At 42.1% G+C, this 14,722-nt stretch overlaps 1 protein-coding gene across 3 annotated transcripts in view; it reads left to right on the plus strand.

The window, feature by feature from the left end:
* The window catches only part of LRP4 (LDL receptor related protein 4), a 262,672-nt gene that overhangs the window by 26,980 nt on the left and 220,970 nt on the right, over positions 1 to 14,722 (plus strand). Inside the window, exon 1 of one of the 3 annotated variants that reach the window (XM_068109660.2) lies at positions 14,508 to 14,672. The exons of the other annotated variants lie outside the window; for them this stretch is intronic. Coding sequence (XP_067965761.2) covers positions 14,549 to 14,672 — 124 coding nt within the window. The 5' untranslated portion in view covers positions 14,508 to 14,548. Of the gene's footprint in view, positions 1 to 14,507; positions 14,673 to 14,722 lie in introns of those variants that run through there. 3 annotated transcript variants of the gene reach the window in all.

Genomic DNA, 14,722 nt, shown 5'->3' on the forward strand with positions numbered 1-14,722 from the left:
TAATAGTTACAATCATGATGGTTGATAATAGTTACAATCATGATGAAACACAAACAATGAAACAACATGGACACGACTTGAGGAGACACGTGATACAGAGATAAGAGAGAACGTAATTGAAACATGGGTTACCTGTTTACAGGTGGGTGGATGTTGTTGTTGTTGTTGTTGTATATCAGATCAGGATGTTGGTTTTGATTTATTCTACACCTTGGGGTTTTCACGATGTTGTTGTTGTTGTTGTTGTATATCAGATCAGAATGCTGGGTTTGATTTATTCTTCGCCTTGGGGTTTTCACGATGTTGTTGTTGTTGTATATCAGATCAGGATGCTTGGTTTGATTTATTCGACACCTTGGGGTTTTCACGATGTTGTTGTTGTTGTTGTTGTATATCAGATCAGAATGCTGGGTTTGATTTATTCGACACCTTGGGGTTTTCACGATGTTATTGTTGTTGTATATCAGATCAGGATGCTTGGTTTGATTTATTCTACACCTTGGGGTTTTCACGATGTTATTGTTGTTGTATATCAGATCAGGATGCTTGGTTTTGATTTATTCTACACCTTAGGGTTTTCACGATGTTGTTGTTGTTGTGATATATCAGATCAGGATGCTTGGTTTGATTTATTCTACACCTTAGGGTTTTCACGATGTTGTTGTTGTTGTTGTATATCAGATCAGGATGCTTGGTTTGATTTATTCTACCACTTGGGGATTTCACGATGTTATTGTTGTTGTATATCAGATCATGATGCTTGGTTTGATTTATTCTACACCTTGGGGTTTTCACGATGTTGTTGTTGTTGTTGTTGTATATCAGATCAGGATGCTTGGTTTGATTTATTCGACACCTTGGGGTTTTCACGATGTTATTGTTGTTGTATATCAGATCAGGATGCTTGGTTTGATTTATTCTACACCTTGGGGTTTTCACGATGTTATTGTTGTTGTATATCAGATCAGGATGCTTGGTTTTGATTTATTCTACACCTTAGGGTTTTCACGATGTTGTTGTTGTTGTGATATATCAGATCAGGATGCTTGGTTTGATTTATTCTACACCTTAGGGTTTTCACGATGTTGTTGTTGTTGTTGTATATCAGATCAGGATGCTTGGTTTGATTTATTCTACCACTTGGGGATTTCACGATGTTATTGTTGTTGTATATCAGATCAGGATGCTTGGTTTGATTTATTCTACACCTTGGGGTTTTCACAATGTTGTTGTTGTTGTATATCAGATCAGGATGCTTGGTTTGATTTATTCTACACCTTGGGGTTTTCACGATGTTGTTGTTGTTGTATATCAGATCAGGATGCTTGGTTTGATTTATTCTACACCTTGGGGTTTTCACGATGTTGTTGTTGTTGTTGTTGTTGTATATCAGATCAGGATGCTTGGTTTGATTTATTCTACACCTTGGGGTTTTCACGATGTTATTGTTGTTGTATATCAGATCAGGATGCTTGGTTTGATTTATTCGACACCTTGGGGTTTTCACGATGTTATTGTTGTTGTATATCAGATCAGGATGCTTGGTTTGATTTATTCTACACCTTGGGGTTTTCACGATGTTGTTGTTGTTGTATATCAGATCAGGATGCTTGGTTTGATTTATTCTACACCTTGGGGTTTTCACGATGTTGTTGTTGTTATATATCAGATCAGGATGCTTGGTTTGATTTATTCTACACCTTGGGGTTTTCACGATGTTGTTGTTGTTATATATCAGATCAGGATGCTTGGTTTGATTTATTCTACACCTTGGGGTTTTCACGATGTTGTTGTTGTTGTATATCAGATCAGGATGCTTGGTTTGATTTATTCTACCACTTGGGGATTTCACGATGTTATTGTTGTTGTATATCAGATCAGGATGCTTGGTTTGATTTATTCTACACCTTGGGGTTTTCACGATGTTATTGTTGTTGTATATCACATCAGGATGCTTGGTTTGATTTATTCTACACCTTGGGGTTTTCACGATGTTGTTGTTGTTGTATATCAGATCAGGATGCTTGGTTTGATTTATTCGACACCTTGGGGTTTTCACGATGTTATTGTTGTTGTATATCAGATCAGGATGCTTGGTTTGATTTATTCTACACCTTGGGGTTTTCACGATGTTGTTGTTGTTGTTGCTGTATATCACATCAGGATGCTTGGTTTGATTTATTCTACACCTTGGGGTTTTCACGATGTTGTTGTTGTTGTTGCTGTATATCACATCAGGATGCTTGGTTTGATTTATTCTACACCTTGGGGTTTTCACGATGTTGTTGTTGTTGTTGTTGTATATCAGATCAGGATGCTTGGTTTGATTTATTCGACACCTTGGGGTTTTCACGATGTTGTTGTTGTTGTTGCTGTATATCACATCAGGATGCTTGGTTTGATTTATTCTACACCTTAGGGTTTTCACGATGTTGTTGTTGTTGTATATCAGATCAGGATGCTTGGTTTGATTTATTCTACACCTTGGGGTTTTCACAATGTTGTTGTTGTTATATATCAGATCAGGATGCTTGGTTTGATTTATTCTACACCTTGGGGTTTTCACGATGTTGTTGTTGTTATATATCAGATCAGGATGCTTGGTTTGATTTATTCTACACCTTGGGGTTTTCACGATGTTGTTGTTGTTGTATATCAGATCAGGATGCTTGGTTTGATTTATTCTACACCTTGGGGTTTTCACAATGTTGTTGTTGTTATATATCAGATCAGGATGCTTGGTTTGATTTATTCTACACCTTGGGGTTTTCACGATGTTGTTGTTGTTATATATCAGATCAGGATGCTTGGTTTGATTTATTCTACACCTTGGGGTTTTCACGATGTTGTTGTTGTTGTATATCAGATCAGGATGCTTGGTTTGATTTATTCTACCACTTGGGGATTTCACGATGTTATTGTTGTTGTATATCAGATCAGGATGCTTTGTTTGATTTATTCTACACCTTGGGGTTTTCACGATGTTGTTGTTGTTGTATATCAGATCAGGATGCTTGGTTTGATTTATTCTACACCTTGGGGTTTTCACAATGTTGTTGTTGTTGTATATCAGATCAGGATGCTTGGTTTGATTTATTCTACACCTTGGGGTTTTCACAATGTTGTTGTTGTTGTATATCAGATCAGGATGCTTGGTTTGATTTATTCGACACCTTGGGGTTTTCACGATGTTATTGTTGTTGTATATCAGATCAGGATGCTTGGTTTGATTTATTCTACATCTTGGGGTTTTCACGATGTTGTTGTTGTTATATATCAGATCAGGATGCTTGGTTTGATTTATTCTACACCTTGGGGTTTTCACGATGTTGTTGTTGTTATATATCAGATCAGGATGCTTGGTTTGATTTATTCTACACCTTGGGGGTTTTCACGATGTTGTTGTTGTTGTATATCAGATCAGGATGCTTGGTTTGATTTATTCTACCACTTGGGGATTTCACGATGTTATTGTTGTTGTATATCAGATCAGGATGCTTGGTTTGATTTATTCTTCGCCTTGGGGTTTTCACGATGTTGTTGTTGTTGTATATCAGATCAGGATGCTTGGTTTGATTTATTCTACACCTTGGGGTTTTCACGATGTTGTTGTTGTTGTTGTATATCAGATCAGGATGCTTGGTTTGATTTATTCTACACCTTGAGGTTTTCACAATGTTGTTGTTGTTGTTGTATATCAGTACAGGATGCTTGGTTTGATTTATTCTACACCTTGGGGTTTTCACGATGTTATTGTTGTTGTATATCAGATCAGGATGCTTGGTTTGATTTATTCTACACCTTGAGGTTTTCACAATGTTGTTGTTGTTGTATATCAGTACAGGATGCTTGGTTTGATTTATTCTACACCTTGGGGTTTTCACGATGTTGTTGTTGTTGTATATCAGATCAGGATGCTTGGTTTGATTTATTCTACACCTTGGGGATTTCACGATGTTGTTGATGTTGTTGTTGTATATCAGATCAGGATGCTTGGTTTGATTTATTCTACACCTTGAGGTTTTCACGATGTTGTTGATGTTGTATATCAGATCAGGATGTTGGTTTTGATTTATTCTACACCTTGGGGATTTCACGATGTTGTTGTTGTTGTATATCAGATCAGGATGCTTGGTTTGATTTATTCTACACCTTGGGGATTTCACGATGTTGTTGATGTATATCAGATCAGGATGTTGGTTTTGATTTATTCTACACCTTGGGGATTTCACGATGTTGTTGTTGTTGTATATCAGATCAGGATGCTTGGTTTGATTTATTCTACACCTTGGGGATTTCACGATGTTGTTGATGTTGTATATCAGATCAGGATGCTTTGTTTGATTTATTCTACACCTTGGGGTTTTCACGATGTTGTTGTTGTTGTATATCAGATCAGGATGCTTGGTTTGATTTATTCTACACCTTGGGGATTTCACGATGTTGTTGATGTTGTATATCAGATCAGGATGCTTTGTTTGATTTATTCTACACCTTGGGGATTTCACGATGTTGTTGATGTTGTATATCAGATCAGGATGTTGGTTTTGATTTATTCTACACCTTGGGGTTTTCACGATGTTGTTGTTGTTGTATATCAGATCAGGATGCTTGGTTTGATTTATTCTACACCTTGGGGATTTCACGATGTTGTTGTTGTTGTATATCAGATCAGGATGCTTGGTTTGATTTATTCTACACCTTGGGGATTTCACGATGTTGTTGATGTTGTATATCAGATCAGGATGCTTGGTTTGATTTATTCTACACCTTGGGGATTTCACGATGTTGTTGATGTTGTATATCAGATCAGGATGCTTGGTTTGATTTATTCTACACCTTGGGGTTTTCACGATGTTGTTGTTGTTATATATCAGATCAGGATGATTGGTTTGATTTATTCTACACCTTGGGGTTTTCACGATGTTGTTGTTGTTGTATATCAGATCAGGATGCTTGGTTTGATTTATTCTACACCTTGGGGTTTTCACGATGTTGTTGATGTTGTATATCAGATCAGGATGCTTGGTTTTGATTTATTCTACACCTTGGGGTTTTCACGATGTTGTTGTTGTTATATATCAGATCAGGATGCTTGGTTTGATTTATTCTACACCTTGGGGATTTCACGATGTTGTTGATGTTGTATATCAGATCAGGATGCTTGGTTTGATTTATTCTACACCTTGGGGATTTCACGATGTTGTTGTTGTTGTATATCAGATCAGGATGCTTGGTTTGATTTATTCTACACCTTGGGGATTTCACGATGTTGTTGATGTTGTATATCAGATCAGGATGCTTGGTTTTGATTTATTCTACACCTTGGGGATTTCACGATGTTGTTGTTGTTGTATATCAGATCAGGATGCTTGGTTTGATTTATTCTACACCTTGGGGATTTCACGATGTTGTTGATGTTGTATATCAGATCAGGATGCTTTGTTTGATTTATTCTACACCTTGGGGATTTCACGATGTTGTTGATGTTGTATATCAGATGAGGATGTTGGTTTTGATTTATTCTACACCTTGGGGATTTCACGATGTTGTTGATGTATATCAGATCAGGATGCTTTGTTTGATTTATTCTACACCTTGGGGTTTTCACGATGTTGTTGTTGTTGTATATCAGATCAGGATGCTTGGTTTGATTTATTCTACACCTTGGGGATTTCACGATGTTGTTGATGTTGTATATCAGATCAGGATGCTTGGTTTGATTTATTCTACACCTTGGGGTTTTCACGATGTTGTTGTTGTTGATGTTGTATATCAGATCAGGATGCTTTGTTTGATTTATTCTACACCTTGGGGTTTTCACGATGTTGTTGATATTGTATATCAGATCAGGATGCTTGGTTTGATTTATTCTACACCTTGGGGTTTTCACGATGTTGTTGTTGTTGATGTTGTATATCAGATCAGGATGCTTTGTTTGATTTATTCTACACCTTGGGGTTTTCACGATGTTGTTGTTGTTGTATATCAGATCAGGATGTTGGTTTTGATTTATTCTACACCTTGGGGTTTTCACGATGTTGTTGATGTTGTATATCAGATTAGGATGCTTTGTTTGATTTATTCTACACCTTGGGGATTTCACGATGTTGTTGTTGTTGTTGTTGTTGTTGTATATCAGATCAGGATGCTTGGTTTGATTTATTCTACACCTTGGGGTTTTCACGATGTTGTTGATGTTGTATATCAGATCAGGATGCTTTGTTTGATTTATTCTACACCTTGGGGTTTTCACGATGTTGTTGTTGTTGTATATCAGATCAGGATGCTTTGTTTGATTTATTCTACACCTTGGGGTTTTCACGATGTTGTTGTTGTTGTATATCAGATCAGGATGCTTGGTTTGATTTATTCTACACCTTGGGGTTTTCACGATGTTGTTGTTGTTGTATATCAGATCAGGATGCTTGGTTTGATTTATTCTACACCTTGGGGTTTTCACAATGTTGTTGTTGTTGTATATCAGATCAGGATGCTTTGTTTGATTTATTCTACACCTTGGGGTTTTCACAATGTTGTTGTTGTTGTATATCAGATCAGGATGCTTGGTTTGATTTATTCTACACCTTGGGGTTTTCACGATGTTGTTGTTGTTGTATATCAGATCAGGATGCTTTGTTTGATTTATTCTACACCTTGGGGTTTTCACAATGTTGTTGTTGTTGTATATCAGATCAGGATGCTTGGTTTGATTTATTCTACACCTTGGGGTTTTCACGATGTTGTTGTTGTTGTATATCAGATCAGGATGTTGGTTTTGATTTATTCTACACCTTGGGGATTTCACGATGTTGTTGATGTTGTATATCAGATCAGGATGCTTGGTTTGATTTATTCTACACCTTGGGGTTTTCACGATGTTGTTGTTGTTGTATATCAGATCAGGATGTTGGTTTTGATTTATTCTACACCTTGGGGATTTCACGATGTTGTTGATGTTGTATATCAGATCAGGATGTTGGTTTTGATTTATTCTACACCTTGGGGTTTTCACGATGTTGTTGTTGTTGTATATCAGATCAGGATGTTGGTTTTGATTTATTCTACACCTTGGGGATTTCACGATGTTGTTGATGTTGTATATCAGATCAGGATGCTTTGTTTTGATTTATTCTACACCTTGGGGTTTTCACGATGTTGTTGTTGTTGTATATCAGATCAGGATGCTTGGTTTGATTTATTCTACACCTTGGGGATTTCACGATGTTGTTGTTGTTGTATATCAGATCATGATGCTTGGTTTGATTTATTCTACACCTTGGGGTTTTCACGTTGTTGTTGTTGTTGTTGCTGTATATCAGATCAGGATGCTTTGTTTTGATTTATTCTACACCTTGGGGTTTTCACGATGTTGTTGTTGTTGTATATCAGATCAGGATGCTGGGTTTGATTTATTCTACACCTTGGGGTTTTCACGATGTTGTTGTTGTTGTATATCAGATCAGGATGCTTGGTTTGATTTATTCTACACCTTGGGGTTTTCACGATGTTGTTGTTGTTGTTGTTGTTGTTGTTGTTGTATATCAGATCAGGATGCTGGGTTTGATTTATTCTACACCTTGGGGATATCACGATGTTGTTGTTGTTGCTGTATATCAGATCAGGATGCTTGGTTTTGATTTATTCTACACCTTGGGGATTTCACGATGTTGTTGTTGTTGTTGTTGTATATCAGATCAGGATGCTGGGTTTGATTTATTCTACACCTTGGGGTTTTCACGATGTTATTGTTGTTGTATATCAGATCAGGATGCTTGGTTTGATTTATTCTACACCTTGGGGTTTTCACGATGTTGTTGTTGTTGTATATCAGATCAGGATGCTTGGTTTGATTTATTCTACACCTTGGGGTTTTCACGATGTTGTTGTTGTTGTATATCAGGTCAGGATGTTGGTTTTGATTTATTCTACACCTTGGGGTTTTCACGATGTTGTTGTTGCTGTATATCAGATCAGGATGCTGGGTTTGATTTATTCTACACCTTGGGGTTTTCACGATGTTGTTGTTGTTGTATATCAGATCAGGATGTTGGTTTTGATTTATTCTACACCTTGGGGATTTCACGATGTTGTTGATGTTGTATATCAGATCAGTAAACAAGAATGTATCAATTGAATGCAGGTTTATTAGCAACAACGATGAACAATCAATCTGCAAGACAATGAAAGCGATGGTAGATATTAGAATAAGATAATAGATACAGAATATGCAAATAACAATGCGCAGTATTACACAAGATGAGAACGCAATAGAGAACAGCACCATACAAGAGTTGTCTATCTCCCTTCCCCAAAAACGTTCAATTGTGACACAGAATAGAACGAAACTGGAGACCAAGAAAAAGGATCACATGAGTTTATAATTGATATTCTTCTGAATTGAATCGGGCTGGTGGTTTGATAATTCGCTTCGGGCGGCCCGTCACCACCCGATCAATCGTCGGAGTCCTCTGAGGGCAGTTCGTAATTTCTTGGTCCATTGTGGGAGTCTCCGGTGGGTGGTTCACTGTCGCCCTGTCCGACGCCGGAGTCCCCTCCAGCTGGTCCATCATCACCCGAACCGTCAAGGGGGCAGAAATAGGCAGTGACCGTGGAGGTGTGGCGGTGGTCTGCACATGCGGTTGGTTAGCGACTCTCGCGGGTGGTGTCATCGCGGTGGTGGAGCGGAGTGTCTGTGATGGTAAGCCCGGCGCAATGACATGTTGGGGTTCACCCTTCTGGGGAGTGGTAACAGGATTGAGACAGACTCTTGGAGCGGCGATGGGTTGGGTACCAGACATTAAGTATTTCGGTACGATTGGCATAACACTTGGCATAACGGTTGGCAGCATGCCACTTTTGCCAGTCGTAGTGGGAGTTGTCATGCTGAAAGGCGTAAAACGTCGCAGGAACTTACGATTCCGGAGAGTGATTCTTCCGGAGCCATCCACCTTGACAACGTATTGATCGAATTGTTTTACCTCAATCACGGTTCCGGTCCGGTCCCATTTTCGTGGTTCCAGGCCGGTCTGGTTCTGGATCCGGACATGGTCCCCGACGGCCAGTGGAGGTAGTTTTGTCGTGTGTTCAGAGAGTCTTTCGATCTCCCTGGCATGCCGAATGCGCAAAGCTTCCTCACGATTGTTGCGTGTTTCCCGCCAGGTGTCCGATGGCAAGTATCTGCCTGGGATGATGGGTATGAAGTCCTTGACTGGCCTCTTGAAGATGATCATGGCTGGAGACAACCTAGTGTCCTGATCCGGTGCATTCCGGTACTGGAGTATTGCACGTTGGAACCGATCAGTGTCTAGTTCACCATTGGAACCAGTGTTATCGGTGATCATTCTTTTCGATGTTTTGACTGCGATCTCGGCACGACAGTTGCTGTGTGGGAAGGCAGTGGATGACAACCGATGGTTAACGCCCCACCGACGCAAGAAGTCTTGGGTGTCATGTGCCGTGAATTCTGGCCCACAGTCAGATGCCAATTCGTCGGGGATACCATAAGTGGCGAAGTTCGACCGCAGACATTTCACTAGGCCTTGTGCCCCGCCAGTTGTTAGCTGAATGATTGGCCAATTAGAGTAACGATCAACGGTGACCAAATAACTCCGACCCTTGTGATGAAAGTAATCTGAACAAACGTACTGGAAAGGGTAGGCAGGTTCAGCTGAGGCTGTAGGTGGAGCGCTTGGTTGCAATGGGGCCATCCGATTGCAGTGTGAGCAGCGATTGCGCATCTCATGAATCTGGGGAGTGATTCCAGGCCAAAAGATCGAGCTGCTGGCCCGGGTGGTCATAGCCGTGACTCCTTGGTGAGCAGCATGAAGATTCTCAAGGACAAGCTTCCGTAGCTTCGGTGGGATGATAATCCTCCCCTTGTAGACCACTATGCCATCAATAGTGTAGAGGTGTTCACGGAAGGGAAAGTATTCCAAAATGGACACAGGGAAATCGTCCCGACTGGCAGGTAGACCCTGCTCAATAGAATTGAGTAACTGCAGCATCTGAGTGTCACTTGCTGTTTCGTCCCGAACATCGTCCCAAGTGACGGACCGCACAGAATCGAGTGTCTTGATGGCTGCCATAGAAATAGCCATTTCCATGCCAGTGTCGTCATCTGTGGTCCACAGCCCAGTCAAGGTGTGCTGTCTTAGTGTAGACGATGTGGCCACATCCATAATGGAGGAAATGTCATCCACCAGTGGCAGTCGTTCCGATGGTCTGGCACCCGACGGATGTCGTGAAATCGCATCTGGTACGCAGTGTCGTTTTCCCGGGATGTGGATAATTCGGAAACGATATGCTAGGGTCCTTTCTTTCAAGTTGGCAAGCCGCGTGTTATGGATGTCCTCTAATCGTCTGTCACCAAGAAGCTTGATTAAGGGCTTGTGATCGACGGCAATAATCAGGTTCTTGCATCCCAACACAAAATACTTTACTTTTTCCAGGCTGTCCGCCACTGCTAGAGCTTCACCCTCTATCGGAGCATAGCGCGACTCCGCTGCATGGGTGAAGCGGCCTCCAGCAAGGGTGATTTTCCAGCCATCGGGGCAGCACTGTGGGGTTTCACCAGGGCATCTGCAGTGTTTTTGGAGGAGCCAGAAGCCAATCCCATCCTTCGACCAGTCAGTTGCGAGACATGTTGTCCGTTCCTTGTCAAAGATCCGGACCCCATTTGCGACTTCAGATATGATGAGTCGTTTTGATTCTTCGAATAGGGATTGTAGTGTTGCATCCCAGTAGAAGGGGGTGCATGGTTTTAGGAGGTCCCGAAAAGGTCGCATCCTCTCGGTCATGCTGAAGCAGTATGTTACCTGATTGACTAGCCCAAACCAGGAGCGAATGTCAGTAATTGTTTTTGGTGTGGGGAAGTCCTGTATCGCTTGGAGATACCTTTGGCATGGTCGTACACTGTCCATGGTGATCTCGAATCCAGCGAATTCGACCGTGTCCTGACCAAAATGGAATTTCGTCGGATTTTGCGTAATCCCATTACGGCCGCACAGGTCGAGCCAGTTGCATGTCTGAAAAAAGCTCTCTTCCAATGTGTCGCTCCACATGATGGTATCATCAATACATTTGGACTTGTTTTTGAAGTCCGATACAATTTCGTCAAATCGTCTGGAGTATCCATCACCTGAAGCGATGTAACCTTGGGGAGTGGTGCAGTAACGGTATCGGCCCCATGGTGTGATGAACGTTGTCAGATGGCGGTCACATTCTCTGATTGGAACGCTGTGATAGCCATTCCAGGCGTCTGTTACCGTCTTTTTGGTGTTATGTGGCACCGCCATTGCTTGATGGAAGGGTGACTGGGTGTGGTGGGTCTCACGTGTGCAGTGCGCATTCAGTGGTTGCAGATCAACTGTCCTCCGTGGGGTCCCATCCTTCTTTGGACAGACGACCATTCTGCTGCACCATGTCACTGGTTCACCAATTGGCACCGGTTCCAGAACCCCTAACCTGATGTCGCGATCGATACCAGCCTTGACTTCTGCCTGCCAGTGTAAGGGGACAGGCACTGGGGTGTGCACCGCTTTTGGTGTTGCCTCGGGGTCAACCATCAGTGTGAGAGGCGGACCTTCCATGTGGGGTAGTGGCTGGTGTTCGCAGACATTGAATGTGCTGCTTTTGTAGTACTCCAGTAGCCATTTCTCCAGCCTCTCTCGGTTCTCGTCAGTGGCCGGAAATGGGATAGATGTAGGCAGTGTAGGGGGAAGCGATCTTTCCGGGCAGTTACAATTTGCATCGATAACTGCTGCCACTGCAGCACCAACTGTGTTGGATTCGCCAATGGTTGGGAAGCTACTAGACACGAGGCCTAGATCGACGCATGCTTCACGACTGAGATACATGTTCCGTGTGTCAGGTGAGATGTAGCAGATTTGTCGGGTTTCAATAATGTCGCCATTGGCTGTGCGACCAGACAGGTGTAGGAGCATGGCGCCGATAATCCGGACCCTTCCACTGTTAACAGCATTCATCTTCAGGTTGACAGGTAACAGGTCTTCATTACGCAGCCCGAGTTTGTGGAAAATATTAAGTCCTGTGAGGCAGCTTTGACAGCCAGTGTCGGCCATGGCCTGGAGCCTGGCCGATTTTGGTCGGGATGACAGTGGCTGGCCGAAATGGTCATAAGATTCCTTATCGATCCGTGCTATGAGTTTTATGTACGGCTGTGGTTGAGACTTCTTCTTGGTCCAGCCAGAGAGGTGGTCAAATATATGGTGGTCGAGGTGTAGTGGAGTTGACAAGGTGGCCATGGCCCTTTTAATTTGCGGCTTCCAAATGGCCGTTTCTCGTTCCGTGACAGAGCAGAGGAGATCGTGGACCTGGCTGCTTTCTTCCACATCATGAGCATCCATTGATTTGTCCGTAGGTTTGTTGTCCGCCTTTTTCGTGCCTCCCCGGCAGACATGTGCAAAATGGCCGCGAGTGGCGCATTTACTGCATGTTTTCCTGTAGGCATTGCAGAATTGACGCCTTTGGTCGATGTTCGGCTGTTTGCCATGACCAGTTTTGCCGCAATAACTACAAATGGCCGCCTGCTTGTCGGTAGTGATCAGGGCTCTTTTGTTCTTCCAGTTTTTGTATTGGCTTGCGCCATGAGCGCCTTCACTATCGAGCAAGGCATTCTGGGAACGTTTCCCTGCTTCCTTGGCCTCGACGAAAATGAGAACTTCCTCCAAGCTCATGTTCTGATTTTGATCGCCGAGAATGTCCTGTTGTATATCTTGATCGGCGAGTCCCCGACATAGGACATCGCGAACCATGTCCTTGGTGTAGTTGACATCAGTAGGGGGATTGCATGAGCATACAACAGAAAACTTGCAGATCTCAGCTTGACCAGCCAGACGGGCTGCGTAGGTACGAATTGGTTCTTCTCGGTCCTGTCGCATGTTGTGGAGGTTTACGCGGGACACCATGGTATTCTCCTCTCGGACAGCAAGGGACCGAATGGCTTGTAGTATAGCTGCCTCGTCCTTGATTTCAATGCGTGGGTTGCTGCGGTGGAGGTCACGTCGTAGGTTATCATCACAACATTCAAGGAGTTGAACGCGAACATCATTGCCGATTATCTGGGTCGCTGCCTTGTAACCATCCCATCTTCTGGTGAAATATTGCCAATCTTCGCTGGTACCGCCGGTTTGGATACGAGGACGGCTGACTTTGTCCGGTTTGGCTGGTGCAATGGACGTGTGAGTCATGGCGTGGATGGAGAGCTGGATAGCAGCAACGGCATTGTCAGTGCTGTCAGTAACGTAGACACAGCTCGGGAAGGGGCAGACTGCAGCAGGCATCTTCAGATGAGTTGATTGTTCATAAACAAGAATGTATCAATTGAATGCAGGTTTATTAGCAACAACGATGAACAATCAATCTGCAAGACAATGAAAGCGATGGTAGATATTAGAATAAGATAATAGATACAGAATATGCAAATAACAATGCGCAGTATTACACAAGATGAGAACGCAATAGAGAACAGCACCATACAAGAGTTGTCTAATCAGGATGCTTTGTTTTGATTTATTCTACACCTTGGGGTTTTCACGATGTTGTTGTTGTTGTTGTATATCAGATCAGGATGTTGGTTTTGATTTATTCTACACCTTGGGGGTTTTCACGATGTTGTTGTTGTTGTATATCAGATCAGGATGCTTGGTTTGATTTATTCTGCACCTTGGGGTTTTCACGATGTTGTTGTTGTTGTTGTTGTATATCAGATCAGGATGCTTAGTTTGATTTATTCTCCACCTTGGGGTTTTCACGATGTTGTTGTTGTTGTTGTATATCAGATCAGGATGTTGGTTTTGATTTATTCTACACCTTGGGGTTTTCACGTTGTTGTTGTTGTTGTTGTTGTTGTTGTTGTTGTTGTTGTATGTCAGATCAGGATGCTTGGTTTGATTTATTCTGCACCTTGGGGTTTTCACGATGTTGTTGTTGGTGTATATCAGATCAGGATGCTTGGTTTGATTTATTCTGCACCTTGGGGTTTTCACGATGTTGTTGTTGTTGTTGTATATCAGATCAGGATGCTTGGTTTGATTTATTCTACACCTTGGGGTTTTCACGATGTTATTGTTGTTGTATATCAGATCAGGATGCTTGGTTTGATTTATTCGACACCTTGGGGTTTTCACGATGTTGTTGTTGTTGTTGCTGTATATCAGATCAGGATGCTTTGTTTTTATTTATTCTACACCTTGGGGTTTTCACGATGTTGTTGTTGTTGTTGCTGTATATCAGATCAGGATGCTTGGTTTGATTTATTCTACACCTTGGGGTTTTCACGATGTTGTTGTTGTTGTTGTATATCAGATCAGGATGCTTTGTTTTTATTTATCCTACACCTTGGGGTTTTCACGATGTTGTTGTTGTTGTTGTTGTATATTGTCATGTATGCAGTGCAAATATTCACCGTTGTATCCCTACGCCAGAGCTCGGATGGCGCTGCTGTGAATCGGCCTTGATCGGCAGAGTGAATAAACGCGTACGACAATTGATCGCAGTTTGTCGAGATACTTTACAGAAGTCCTCTATGCTCGTCTCACGGGAGGCAAGACTTTTACGAAACTCGATCTCAAATCCGCCTATCTACAGCTCTGCTTGGACGAGAATTCGAAACAGTATCTTACCATCAACACGCATCGTGGGTTGTACAGGTACCACCGACTTAGTTGTGGAGTGAAATCTGCACCTGGAATTTATCAGC

The sequence above is a fragment of the Myxine glutinosa genome, chromosome 1, assembly GCF_964187855.1.
Source record: "Myxine glutinosa chromosome 1, kmMyxGlut1.1, whole genome shotgun sequence".
NCBI lineage: Eukaryota > Metazoa > Chordata > Myxini > Myxiniformes > Myxinidae > Myxine > Myxine glutinosa.